The following is a 13,277-nucleotide window of genomic DNA, read 5'->3' on the forward strand; positions in this document are numbered from 1 at the left end:
CTTATGATGCCTTTTTACTAATCATTCTACCATTTCCTGTGATTGCTAACATTGATCTCTGCCAATCCTGGTACTGATCTGCAGATGGATCTACCCGATGACCAATTGTTGAATCATCTACCCAGAGGCATGGAGGTTCGTCAGGCTAACACCAAAACTATGCCCACATTTTGCTGCACCCTCATACCAAGCCCTTTACTCAAGGATCGTATACCACATTCCTTCCCGTTGAATTGTTACAAAGTTCCTGTTAATCTTTCTGAATGGGGTTAACGTCTTGCCGAACAATTTTTGTATGCGTAAGGCTGACTATGGCCAACCTGTGCAGTTTGTGGCCCACAGGCAGGAAGGGGGATCGAAGAAAGAAACATCTATCTTGTAAAGGACACTTTGTACATTTAATTCCGAATTAGGCTTTTAGGGATAAGCTTCTAAATTTAAGAGATCTAAAGTTGACAAGGGAGTCATCTCAAAAGCTGAAGCAACCAGCGTCACCTTTTGTCACCCTGTAGCTGCCTCTGCAAATAATTGCGGAAAACTGGGGGGGGGGGACACCATTTCTTCCCATTTTGCAGTTTAACTTCTAATGTTGGTTTAACAAAGTTTAACTCAGCTCTCCTGAAAGTGAAAACATGAAAAAAATCAGCGAGAGAAAAGAAAATCCTGACCATATCCATACAGAGGGGCTTACTATTATTTGAGGGAAATAAGGTTGCAGTAGGCAGGACAGTTAAATTTGCTATGCTGCATGATTTTGTTAACTTTGCCTCTCTTTTACTAGCCTAAAAATCCAAAAGAAAGTTCTTTATAATTTTGATAGGGCAGCACTTATACCTGGAAATCTTACAGATGTATTGGATGTGCTGGGTGGGAATTTTGGAAGCTGTGCTCTGAACCCATCTGATTTGATAGTGAAGCTCTAAGGCAGTGGTTCTCAACCTTTTTAATGCCGCGACCCCCAACCGGTTGTAAGTCGAGGACTACTCAACCGGTCGTAAGTCGAGGACTACTCAACTGGTACAGCACTGTTTGCAGAATGGGACTTTTGGTGGGCTCAGCAGGGCAGAGACAGCCTGGACAATTCCTATTAGCTTTTGAAAGCCAATTAGACTATTCAAGAGAGTCTATTCTATTAGCTTTCAAAAGCCAATAGAATAAAAGGGAGTAGCACAGCTAAGGAAAAGGGGGAAAAAAATGGCGGACTGCGTTGTTTGGCGACCCCTATGAAATGGTCATTCGACCCCAAATGGGGTCCCGACCCACAGGTTGAGAACCACTGCTCTAAGGGCATTTAAACTAAATTGCATGGCAAGATATCCGGGGCTGATTCATATGTTGATTAAACACTGCATGGTGTCTTTTTAAGTTGGAAAGACAAAGGAAAGATTTGTACCAGCCAAATCTTTATTACAGTAGTATTTTTTTTCCCTTTCATTTTTTATACCGTGCCTTTCCAGTCATTAATTCATGAAACCTATGAATGATTTTTAAAAATTGGCAATAAGACATGACTATGATAGTTCGTCTTAGAGGGAATGTACCTCTGATCATTGAGTCTCTTGGCAACTGGGGAGTTTCACCACAGGATCATTTGCTGGAAATGGGCCACTAGACTCGATGGGCATTGTTTTGCTCCAACAACTCTTGTGTTCTTTGCTGCATGACGTGATGAGTTTTAAGTCCTTAGATAAAAATCATTTAAAAAAAATCTTGCTAAAAAATCAGAGAAAACACCTCAGTAAATATATATTTACCTTACCTTTCCTAGTGATGTAATTTTATGATGAGGGGATTTAATGGATTAAAAATGTTTTATTGTTTTATATAATGCAAAAATTCATTTGGGAAGCTGCCTTTGGGAAATAGAACAGAATTAGCTTTAACAAGGTGACTGCAAATACTTTTAAGGAAAATACCAGGCCAAAGTAAGTCTAACTTTGCTCTCTTCACAAAAGATTATGCAAATAACCCCCTGGGAAACTAACTCAGGAGTTAAAAGTGGTCAGATGTGTGTCTGATACCGAAATAGTAGCTTAAATTTAGCATGTGATGTGACTGTTGCCCTCCCGGATCCTCCCAATCTCCACCACAGCAGCTGCAGCTAAAAATAGAAGACGATAAAAGAGAAGGTTTCTCGATCAGAAAAACAGATCCCGAGTAACTGGCAGAACCACAAAGCAGCAATGCACTCGCTACGGTTTCTGAGCGCTGAAATTCTGGTCTCCAAGGGGCAGTTGGTAAGACAAAACCTGAGCCATCTTGCACACAACCTCTTCCCTCTTCTTTTTAAGGCAAGCTACTTACAGGAACAGGTGGAGGTGATTCATGACCTGGTGGAGAACTGGCCGCTGCCCGAATTCAATGTTGGAAAGCTACTGGGGAAGACAGCTGATCACCCCGAAGACATCAGTAACAGAGCCTGTTCTTTGTGCCTGGCCAGCTGCTTAGCTGGTTTGAAGGACTATGTTTTGAATTGCTCATCGCCCTATGCGAAACGACTCAAAATGGTGGACTTAACAGGCATAAAGGACGTTGAAGTTCAGCTCTGCCCTTGTAGAAAAACAATGGGGCGATGGGCCCGGACTGAGCTGCTCTCGAGGACCTGCTATGATCTGCTGGTGGACATGCAAAACTTGCCCTTCCACCCGGATGTGTTTGAGATCTCTGTTGATGTCTTCGCCGACATCTTTGTTACTGAACGAAGCTATGAGGTAGTTGTCCAGGCCCTGCTAATGAGGTGTCACTGCCCACTCAAAATCCGCTGCAAAGCCTTCCGAGTGGACAACCTGGCTCTAAAGAAGCTCTTCTACATTATAAAGCTTACCGAGCCCTCTTCCTTGGGCAAGTTTGAAATAGTTCACAATGTTAGGCTCCATATGGAACATTTGCAAGTCCTTTTTAATAACGTCCAATTTCCTAAACTGGCATCGCTCACACTGCCAGCTGGGACCTTTGATGTGAGAAGGTTCACCCCAGAGGATGAAGCCACTCTTTCAGGAATTGGGGAAAAGATGAGCCAGATGACTCAGCTGATAGAGCTGAGCCTAGCATTTTCCACCCTTACCGGACGGCTCCGTAAACTGCTCAGGTAATGCGTTCCAGATTGCTTTTGCTGGTGAGTCAAAATGCCAGGCGGCTGGAAATGCATGAAGAAAAGATGAGGGATAGCCACCAAGCAGCTGCCACTGTTGTTGGGAGGAAGGCAGGTTGACGGAGAACAGCCATTGCATGTTGCTGTTTAATTGATAACAAGTCACTCGCTCACCAGGATGGTTACATATTATTTCAGTCTTACTTGAAAAGGAATTGAATCTGGCAGAAACCAGCTGTCTCAAAATGTCTCCGAGAACTCTAGCTGAGAGAAATGAACTCAGATTTTCAGGGCTCGGGCCATTGTTTAATAAGAGACCAATGAAATGCTCCCATGAGGATTTCCAGATAAAATATACTGCTGACAGGTTTTCAGCCTACAATATATGAAACATTTTATACTTTGGGGTTAAATAATAATAATAATAATAATAACAACAACAACAATAACAATAATAAAGTTGGAAGGGACCTTAGAGATCATCTAGTCCAACCCCCTGCTCAGGCAGGAAACCCTATACCATTTCGGACAAATGGCTGTCCAGTCTCTTCTTAAAAACTTCCAGTGTTGGAGCATTTACCGCTTCTGGAGGCAGGTTGTTCCACTGGTTAATTGTTCTGTCAGGAAGTTTCTCCTTAGTTCTAGGTTGCTTCTTTCCTTGATTAGTTTCCATCCGCTGCTTCTTGTCCTGCCTTCAGGTGCTTTGAAAAATAGCTTGACTCCCTCTTCTTTGGGGCAGCCCCTGAGATATTGGAACACTGCTATCATGTCCCCCTCATCTTTCTCTTCATTAAACTAGACATACCCAATTCCAGCAGCTGTTCTTTATATACTTTAGCCTCCAGTCCCCCAATCATCTTTGTTGCTCTTCTCTGTACTCTTTCTAGAATCTCAACATCTTTTTTACATTGCAGTGACCAAAACTGGATGCAGTATTCCAAGTGTGGCCTTACCAAGGCATTGTAAAGTGGTATTAACACTTCACGTGATCTTGATTCTATCCCTCTGTTAATGCAGCCTAGCATTGTGTTGGCTTTTTTGGCAGCTGCAGCACACTGCTGGCTCATATTTAAGTGATTGTTCACTAGGACTCTGAGGTCCCTCTTACAGTTACTACTATTGGGCAAGGTACCCCCTATACTATATCTGTACATTTGGTTTTTCTTGCCTAAATGGAGAATCTTGCTGTTTTCACCATTGAATTTCATTTTGTTAGATAGTGCCCAGTGTTTAAGTCTGTCCAGATCCTTCTGTATCTTAAGCTTGTCTTCTGGACTGTTGACTACTCCTGCCAGCTTGCTGTCATCTGCAAATTTGATGAATTCCCCATCTATCCCCCCGTCCAAATCGTTGATAAAGATGTTGAAGAGCACTGGACCCAGAACAGAACCCTGGGGCACCCCACTACACACTTAATAGTTAATAGTTCTGAGCAGTAAGTATCCAGTGGGTACTGGTTACACTACTATAGGCAACGGTGGCTTTTTCTAATTCTTATTTTTTTTACCCTTTCCTTTGATTTACGTAACATATTTATATATCTCTACTGAAAAGGAAGACCCCTAAATTCAGTCTGGCTTACTTCCATGTGTATAAGATTGATCTGTAATCATGACTTTAAAAATGCAGCAGTTTGAGAAAATTTTTATTTGGAGTCTGATTAAGTCTTAAATGATAGAACCAAAGAAAACTCTCTTTCGATACAAAGTATTTACATTTCACATAAATAAATAATATCTCAATTGTAATTTGCTCTCAAAAGCAGTTTTATACTGTAGAAGATCTATTTTTTTTTTACCCCAAAACTATATTGGAAGCACTTTCTGAGCCAACAATCAAAGCTATATCAATGATATTATCATTATTCTTGCTATGCCTGAGGCAGAAAGAAATTATGAATAGCTACTGAATTCATCCTGACATGGAATATCTTTCTTTAGCACAGGTGTGCCCAGCCCACAACCAAAGGGCTACATGTGGTCCACAAGATAATATAAAATATAAAAAATGAAGTTTGTTATTAATAAAGGAGAATATTTGTAGTCCAGTGTTTGGTGCTCTCTGTGCTTGTCTGTTTTCTTATAGATGTTTTATTATCCAAGCTAGGTAACATCATCAATGCCAGTTACCTGGTTTGGGTAATGAAACATCCACAAATAAACAACCAAGCTCAGAGAGCACCAAGGACCTCTGAAATTTGTTATTTATATACATTAGCTATATTATATATTTTATATGCAGACCAAGAGAATTCTTCTTGACCCAATGTGGCCTAGGCGAGTCAAAAGATTGGACAATCAAGCTTCAGATAGAAATCAAAAATAATAGAGGATCAAGAAATCCTAAGTTTGTTAAGTTAAGAAGGATCTTTTCTTCAAAGGAGGGATGTGACATTAACAAGGGCTCTATGGACAAGAAGGGTATGGCTATTTGGGAACATCATTTCTGTGGCTTGATAGGGATTGCCAGATTTGGGGAGGGGGAATATCTCTGTTCAGTAAATGTTATATTAGTAGAGTTTTGTGTCAGCTCATTGACTGTTAGACATCTTAATTTGGCCATGAAGAATTCTGAATCAGTATTTTTGTCAATTCTGTGAGCACTCTAAATAATTTGATATATCTTACCCTGGTTTGACCTCTCCACTGTTCACCTCTACTCTTTCTGGAATACTTGAAAATAAAGTGTCTTAGCCTCAGTACAAATGTTCTGTTTACATCCCGACTCTGTGTGAATGGAAAGTAATTTATTTCTACTTTCTTCTTCCTGTACTTCAATCAGCTACCAATCTATATGAGGACTTTTCCTCTTATCCCATGGCTGCTAAATTTGCTCAGAATCTTTGATGAGGGACTTGGTTAAAAGCCTTTTAAAATGCCGAATAAACAAGGTGTCATGGTTCTGACAAATGAAACTCTTCAAAAGAACTTTGAGGCATTATTTACCTTAAAGAATCTTTTATTCGAGAAACGTAATATCGGCACTACATAGTTGAAACCAAAAGCTAAATTCCCCTCCCCTGGGTACAATGTAACAAAGCACAATTCCCTCCTCCAATTAAAAATCATGAATCACATTCCCCAATTAGCTTGAAGCATGGGCTTTCTCCCAAACTCTCCAGCCGGCCAAAATTCTAACAACTCAGGGCCCAATGACCTTGGGTTCCCATGGCTAAGTTATTATTTTTATGACTAGCTAGACTCTCATCCACCTTCCCCCTCCCAGCATCAACTAACTCTAAAAGCAATAGAGGAAAAATGGCTGCATTTCCATCTGTTGTCAAAGCAAGAGCAGCGTTGACATAAGGTCTGGCAAATGAAACTTATCCACTTATTTGATGAAACTTTCAGATGTCTCTAAAAAATCAATGAGGCAGGAATTACCTTTCCATAAACCCTACTAAAGAATTAGCAAGATGTTGCCATATGCCCAGGTGACCATTCTATTTTTTAATATCACTTTCCCACTCATTTACCTAGCTATATTTTCCTGAATCCTTATTAAAAATTGACATTAGAGCCATTTCCCATTCTTACGTTACAGAAGTTAGTTTATTTATCTCTTGTTTTTAAAAGCTGTAGAATGGCACTGTACTTGTGCAGTTATTAAATTGGTGGTTTTATTGAACTTTCCAGTCCTTTGAAGACACCACTGAAAATGCTGGATGTTTCTAACTGTTCGCTGAACCATCTTGACATGGCTTATTTAGCCAACAGCCTGCATTCAAAGAGCCTAGAAGCTCTTGACATCAGTGGACATGATGTGGCTGATTTGTACCCATCCACCTTCTTCAAACTCCTGAACCATTCATCTTACACACTGAAAAGTCTCATGCTTGAGGAATGCAACATTCAGGACATTCATATCAACATGCTGATTTTGGGATTGGTTCCTTGTCGGAAATTAGAGGAGCTGAAGTTCCTTGGAAATCCTCTATCTTCTCGAGCCTTGAAATGTCTTTTTAATATTTTCGTTGATTTTCCAAGGCTGAAATATATTGAATTTCCAGTTCCGAGAGACTGCTATGCAAGCAACATCAGTTACCCAATTGGAGAAAGTGATCTTTCGAAATTTGACCGCCAGAAATATGAGGGAATAGTTGAAGAACTTAACATGATTTTATTGCAAGCAAAGCGGGAAGACATTACGGCTTCTACTCCCCTCTATGGAGGGTATGATGCTGCAATTCAGGAAACAGGAAATGAACTAGGAATTTCTTTGTTGAAGTCATTCCAAGATGCCTTACAAAATTTCAGCGTGGCACTTAAAGAAATGAGCTGAAGTTTGAAGCTGAACAAGTTTAAAGAAACAAAATGTGAGCACGTATGGAGAATTGAAAAGAGGCTTGTGGTACCATCAAACTGATATCGTGGTCACCTGAAGATCTCCCGTAGAACTATAACCATCCCCTTTTATACTGGTTTGACCTTCCATCCCCTTTATTTCCTGAGAAAATTCAGACACACATATTAAAAATAAGATAAATCACAAATGTATTTTAAAAAGAATACATGGACCTAGTGATGCCCATCAGTTCCCTATTACGCAATCCAGTGTTGGGCACTCCATTTAGGGAATTCCAGAGCAAGCCCTAATGCAATAAATGCAAAACTGTAACCCACATTACAGCCTTCCTCATTTATTTTTATAAATATTTTGGCAAAAAAATTGAAGCTCTCATTGGCAAATAAATTATGCGATTTGGATGCTAAATAGATGGTTGTTTCAGAATGCTTCAATATATAGTACTTAACTATTTTAAGTTCATGAACCAACCTGAGATTTCACTATGTCTATGCACTCAATATTAAGCTGCGGTTTTTCTGTGAGTCCTGTGGAGTGGACATTTTACCCTAGACAGCCCAATCTATCCAGTTTGTCCAAGAGAATATGATTAAATTAAATGATTTCTATGCACATATGAGTTAGAGAAATGACTATCAGTGTCTAATTTTCAATGTTTTTCTTGGTATATCAGATGTTAAGTATGCAGCATATAGCTGAGTATACACAAGAAATATAGAATATATATATTTTTGCCTGATGCTGCCTGACAGTATATTTGACAATACAGTAATTATAGAGAATTAACAAGTATATTGAAATGAGTTTTTCTCTTAGAATTCTTAATTTTCTACTTAGTTTTGTCATACTCTAGAACAGTGGTTCTCAACCTGTGGGTCGGGACCCCATTTGGGGTCAAACAACCATTTCATGGGGGTCGCCAAACAATGCAGTCCGCCATTTTTTTCTCCTTTTCCTTAGCTGTGCTACTCCCTTTTATTCCATTGGCTTTTGAAAGCCAATAGAATAGACTCTCTTGAATAGAGTCTAATTCTATTGGCTTTCAAAAGCCAATAGGAATTGTCCAGGCTGTCTCTGCCCTGCTGAGCCCGCCAAAAGTCCCATTCTGCAAACGGTGCTGCACCAGTTGAGTAGTCCTCGACTTACGACCGGTTGAGTAGTCCTCGACTTATGACCGGTTGGGGGGTCGCGGCATTAAAAAGGTTGAGAACCACTGCTCTAGAACTTTATCTGCCAGATTCTGGACCAAAAAGGTAAATACAATCCATGGATTTCCCTCATTCACTGGGCAAGCCTTTACTCCTGACAGGTGGGGCTTGAGAAAGTAAAAATGAGGTACTCCCACTCTCCCTCTTCACCTTTGGGAAGGAGGAATGGAAAGTACAGGTTGTCCTCGACTTGTAACTGTTCGTTTGATGAAAGTGACAATGGCACTGCAAAAAGTGACTTATGACCGTTTGTCACACTTACAACCATTGCAGCAGCCCCAGAATCAAAATTCGGACGCTTGATACCTGGAATATATTTACGGTTGTCCCGGCGTGATCACATTTTGCGACCTTCTGACAAGCAAAGTCAATGGGGAAGGCGGATTTACTTAACAACCATGTTACTAATTAAACCGCTGCAGCGATTTGTCTAACAACTCTGGCAAAAAAAAAAAAAGGTAGTGAAATAGGGCAAAATTCACTTCACCACTGTCTTGGTTAGTAATGGAAATTTTGGGCTCGGTTCTTGTGGTAATTCGAGGACTATCCAAAATGACATCAGGGGAAGGAGGAACAGAAAGGGAGAGACCCTACACAAGACACAAAACTACTTGATCTCTCTTGGTTGATTGTCTCCTGCCCAACCGTCACCCCTCCACTTCAACAACAGAAAGAGCAAAATTTGCTGATCAGGGGAAAGAGTTTTTCAAGGATGACTTCAGTATCGCTCCTCTTCCTTTTCCTCCCTGTCTGTCTGGGGATTATAGGTTAGTTTAACTTGCAGCACACTCACACATAGTACAAGGTCTGTACAGAAGCTCTAGAACAGCGTTTCTCAAGCCTGACAACTTTGCGAAGTCTGAAAAACACTGCTCTGCACCAGAGCGGACAGTCTGAAACCCCAGGTCACCTGAGGTCTCCAACTTCGCTATTTTTTCCCCCTGCACTCATCAAGACTCTGTCTGTAATTTCTGAAAATCAAGAGAAGAGTTTCTCACTATTGTGAAGGAAGTAGTGTAAGCCCTGGATAGCATGATATGCGCATTAAAAGACTAAAGAAAAAAAAAATCCTTTCGGAAGGATTTTAGAAGGGAAAATCCTTCTAAATCAGTGTTTCTCAACCTTGACAATTTTAAGGCATGTGGACTTCAACTCCCAGAATTCCACAGCCAGCAACGCTGGCTGTGGAATTCTGGGAGTTGAAGTCCACATGCCTTAAAATTGTCAAGGTTGAGAAACACTGTTCTAAATCCTAGAATTTTTTTTTCTATGAGGAAAAATCTGGTCTAACCGGCATGTCAGGTACAGCTTCTCCTCTGCAGTGCTGCCTTATTTGACCTTTGACCCTCCCCAAATGTACAGTGGAATGTGTCCTTCCCTCCACCACCCCTTAAAAAGAGATTTCCAAACTTTCACAAGAATGCCAATGTAGATGAGACACAAATTACTGATCCAAAGCATTTTATGCTCAATCAGGAAAACTAAAATGCAGAAGAAGAGAAGGGGGGGAGGGGCTGCTGCAGGGGAGCTAATGAACTGCTAACATCTCAAATAATGCTAGGTTCCAGAGAAACAAAATGTTTTTTTTTTCCAGATCTAAAGTAGCTTGCTAATATCTTACAAAATATGTGTTTGAATCAATTACTGTTGAACAAAGGGAACTTTATTCTTAATTATGCCTTTAATCACTTTCTTAACAAAAAGCAGATAGCACTGCATATAGAGCACACCAACCTGGACAGGGATCTGATTTTAAACTGCATTGTTCTCTGAGTCATCATTTAATAAAGTCGTATACATTTGTTATGGCTCATTGAATATGTAGGACATAGGCATACAAACACACACACACACACACAAACACACATAGTAGTGGAAATAGAATGAAATGGAAACAGAGATTATTGGTTCACTTTCCATAAACAAAAGTAATATCCAGATGAGGAGAAATGAACGCTGATTATTCAGCTTTTATTTTTAGTATATTACTATTCCATAAGGATGTTATGGGATCTCAAATTCTCGATCAAATCTTTTGGCTGAGGTTCCTTCACATCCATTCCAAATGGAAACTTTCCAGTTCTTTATCTCACCCACTTTTTCAGATACTTTCCTTTTTACATCTCATTCACTAAGTAACTATCTGTGAACATTTCACATTCCTGACCTTCCTCATTACTTTTAACTAATGGCACTTCTGATCCTATAGAGCAGTGGTATCCCACCTTTGCTGCTTGGTGGCCCAGTTGGGGGGGGGAGAGGGGTGCCGAGCTGCACAAGCAGTGGCCCAGCACGTGTGTGCGTGTGTGCAGCTCCACTCATGCAAGAGAGAAGAGAAGCTTTGGGGCACAGTTTCAGGATTTTCCATGCCAAAAGCTTTTGCAAAGGGACAAAAGGCCTGAACCAGCACAAGATCACCCCCCCCCCAAAGCCTTTTGTCGCTTTGCAAAAGCTTTTGGCTCAGAGAAGCCTTTGGGGGCCCAGTCTTCAGATTGGGTGTCTTGCACAGGCAACCTCAGTGAGTCAGTAAAGCTGAGCAGGGCACGCTCATCCCGCTCAGCCTCTGCTCTCACCGCTTTGCTTTTGGAGCATCAGGAATAGGGGCTTGGTGGCCCAGCTGGCAGAGGGGAACCTGGCCATGCGAGCAGCAGACTGGCATGCAGGCAGGCATGCATACCTCCACTTACACAAGAGAGAAGAGAATCGTGGTTCCGAATAGATAATGGCCCGGTAGTGGGCCGCGGACCGGGTTTTGGGGACCCCTGCTATAGAGTACGATATTTTCATCCTAGACCTGGGATTCTCAGCTTGACAAGTTTAAGAAACATGGACTTCAATTTGCAGAATTCCCCAGCTAGTAAGCTGACTGAAGAATTCTGGGGTTTGGCACACATTAAAAATGAATTTTTGTTGCTTGCTTTCAAAAGTGTACACATACATAACACACATTTAAACATGCTATATACAACATGTGTATAAACCTACACCTTTACATATAAATAATGTTTCAATATTAATTATTGTCCATCTTGAATACATAGCGGAAAGAGGAAGCTTTAGAGTTCACAAGGTTAATACTGTATGGAACAAAACTGTGGCTGAGTCTGGATATTTTGCTTTGGATACCATGAAGCCCCCTCCCAGAAGGTAACAAGAAAAACTGATTGAAAAGAGGATGGGTAGAATCCCAGACAATACTGAAGACCCTGCTCAAGAATTGCTTATATACTATGTCCTGGATAGAAGGGAGTGAACTGCCAATAATCTTTTCTGCCATCCTCACCACTCTCTGCACAGCCTTCCTGTCTGAAGCAGTGATGCTTCCAAATTGGGATGATTATTCTTGGGATAAATGGTATTTTCCAGCTATTGTCCCAGGAACTGAGTTACTTTTATCACAGAAGCGGCTGATATTCATTCTTGATTAGACTGTAAAGTCAGCACTAGGGAGCTATTGATTTTGCAGTTATGGAGCTTGTACTTTTAGGCTAAATAACTAAAGCATTACAAATTGAATCTAAGGATGCATACCATGTAATTTAATGCAGACATGAAGTGTAATTTGAAAAGAATCTTGTATTACACCTTGATTTAACTCTGATGGAGTCAACTAAAGCAATATACGCTTGCTTCAGTAGTCGGGCTCTCGTGGTTTACACCAATGCAAAGTTCCTTGCTTTACAATATTTTAGAAAAAAAAAAAGCATTCTTGTGAATATTAGAAGATTGAATTACGTGAAGGAAGAAGACTTACCATGTAACAATGACATCATTTTCATCCTCACTTGTACATACATGTGTAGGCATTACATTGGTTATAGGGTTTGTGAGAGAAGCTCACATAGGGGCTTTCTGAATGGATATCTATAGGTACCCCTTGCTTGCTACACTAGGGGATCCTGGAAATATTTAGCTATACCTTCAGATGAATGTTAGTTTCTGGCCAGATCTATCCAGCAATCCAGCTCCAGTGTTGTGCAAACAGAGGACACCGGTTAACATATCTCTTATTTGCTATTTTTGGAAGGAGAGAGGCAGGCCGGTCAGGAATGATTTTTATATTTAAAATAATCTGAGAAGTTTCTGTTGCATCCAGATACTGGAACTCCTGGTATGTGGACCTTTCAAATCAAGAAACAAAATTCTGCATTTATTTACTACGTGTAAATCTGTCAAATACCAGATACCTTTGTCCAGATGTACTGTATAAAGTAACGTGTTGAAATACAGCAAGTTTATATGTTTATATATTTGATTGATTGAAATGCTTCCTTCTTTGTCTAGAATCAAATTTATGGATGACTCCAAACTCTTCTGTTCTAAGGGAATCGTATCCCTTTACCTATATGTCAGATCTACAATTCTAAGAATTTCCCATCAGCATGAATAATGGAAATTTAGGAGATTGCATTCCCAACAAATCTTGAGCATCCCAAATTGGAGAAGGCTGATGTACAGCCTCCATGTTATCCCTTAAAAAAAAAAAGAGGAAGTAAATTCCTTCTCAGATTTTATTTCATCAATGAAATTATTGTAGCCTCAGTCTGGCTTCTGTTACTGAATGACATTTTCAAAGTTCAGAAGAGATGTTTGTTGTGCATTTAACACACCAATTTGAAGATTATGCATATATTTTTAAAAAGACACAACACCATAAGTAAGTAAACCCATCA

General features: G+C 40.3%; 1 protein-coding gene across 1 annotated transcript; it reads left to right on the plus strand.

The window, feature by feature from the left end:
• The first annotated feature begins 2,128 nt into the window (after positions 1-2,128).
• LRRC14B (leucine rich repeat containing 14B) lies at positions 2,129-7,714 on the plus strand. The gene is made up of 2 exons (XM_039345215.1): positions 2,129-3,088; positions 6,727-7,714. Exons 1-2 carry the CDS (start codon positions 2,184-2,186, stop codon positions 7,370-7,372), a joined length of 1,551 nt encoding a protein of 516 aa, XP_039201149.1. The 5' UTR covers positions 2,129-2,183; the 3' UTR covers positions 7,373-7,714.
• Positions 7,715-13,277: the final 5,563 nt, after the last annotated feature.

The sequence above is a fragment of the Crotalus tigris genome, unplaced genomic scaffold, assembly GCF_016545835.1.
Source record: "Crotalus tigris isolate CLP2741 ecotype Arizona unplaced genomic scaffold, ASM1654583v1 scf7180000017946.1269602, whole genome shotgun sequence".
NCBI lineage: Eukaryota > Metazoa > Chordata > Lepidosauria > Squamata > Viperidae > Crotalus > Crotalus tigris.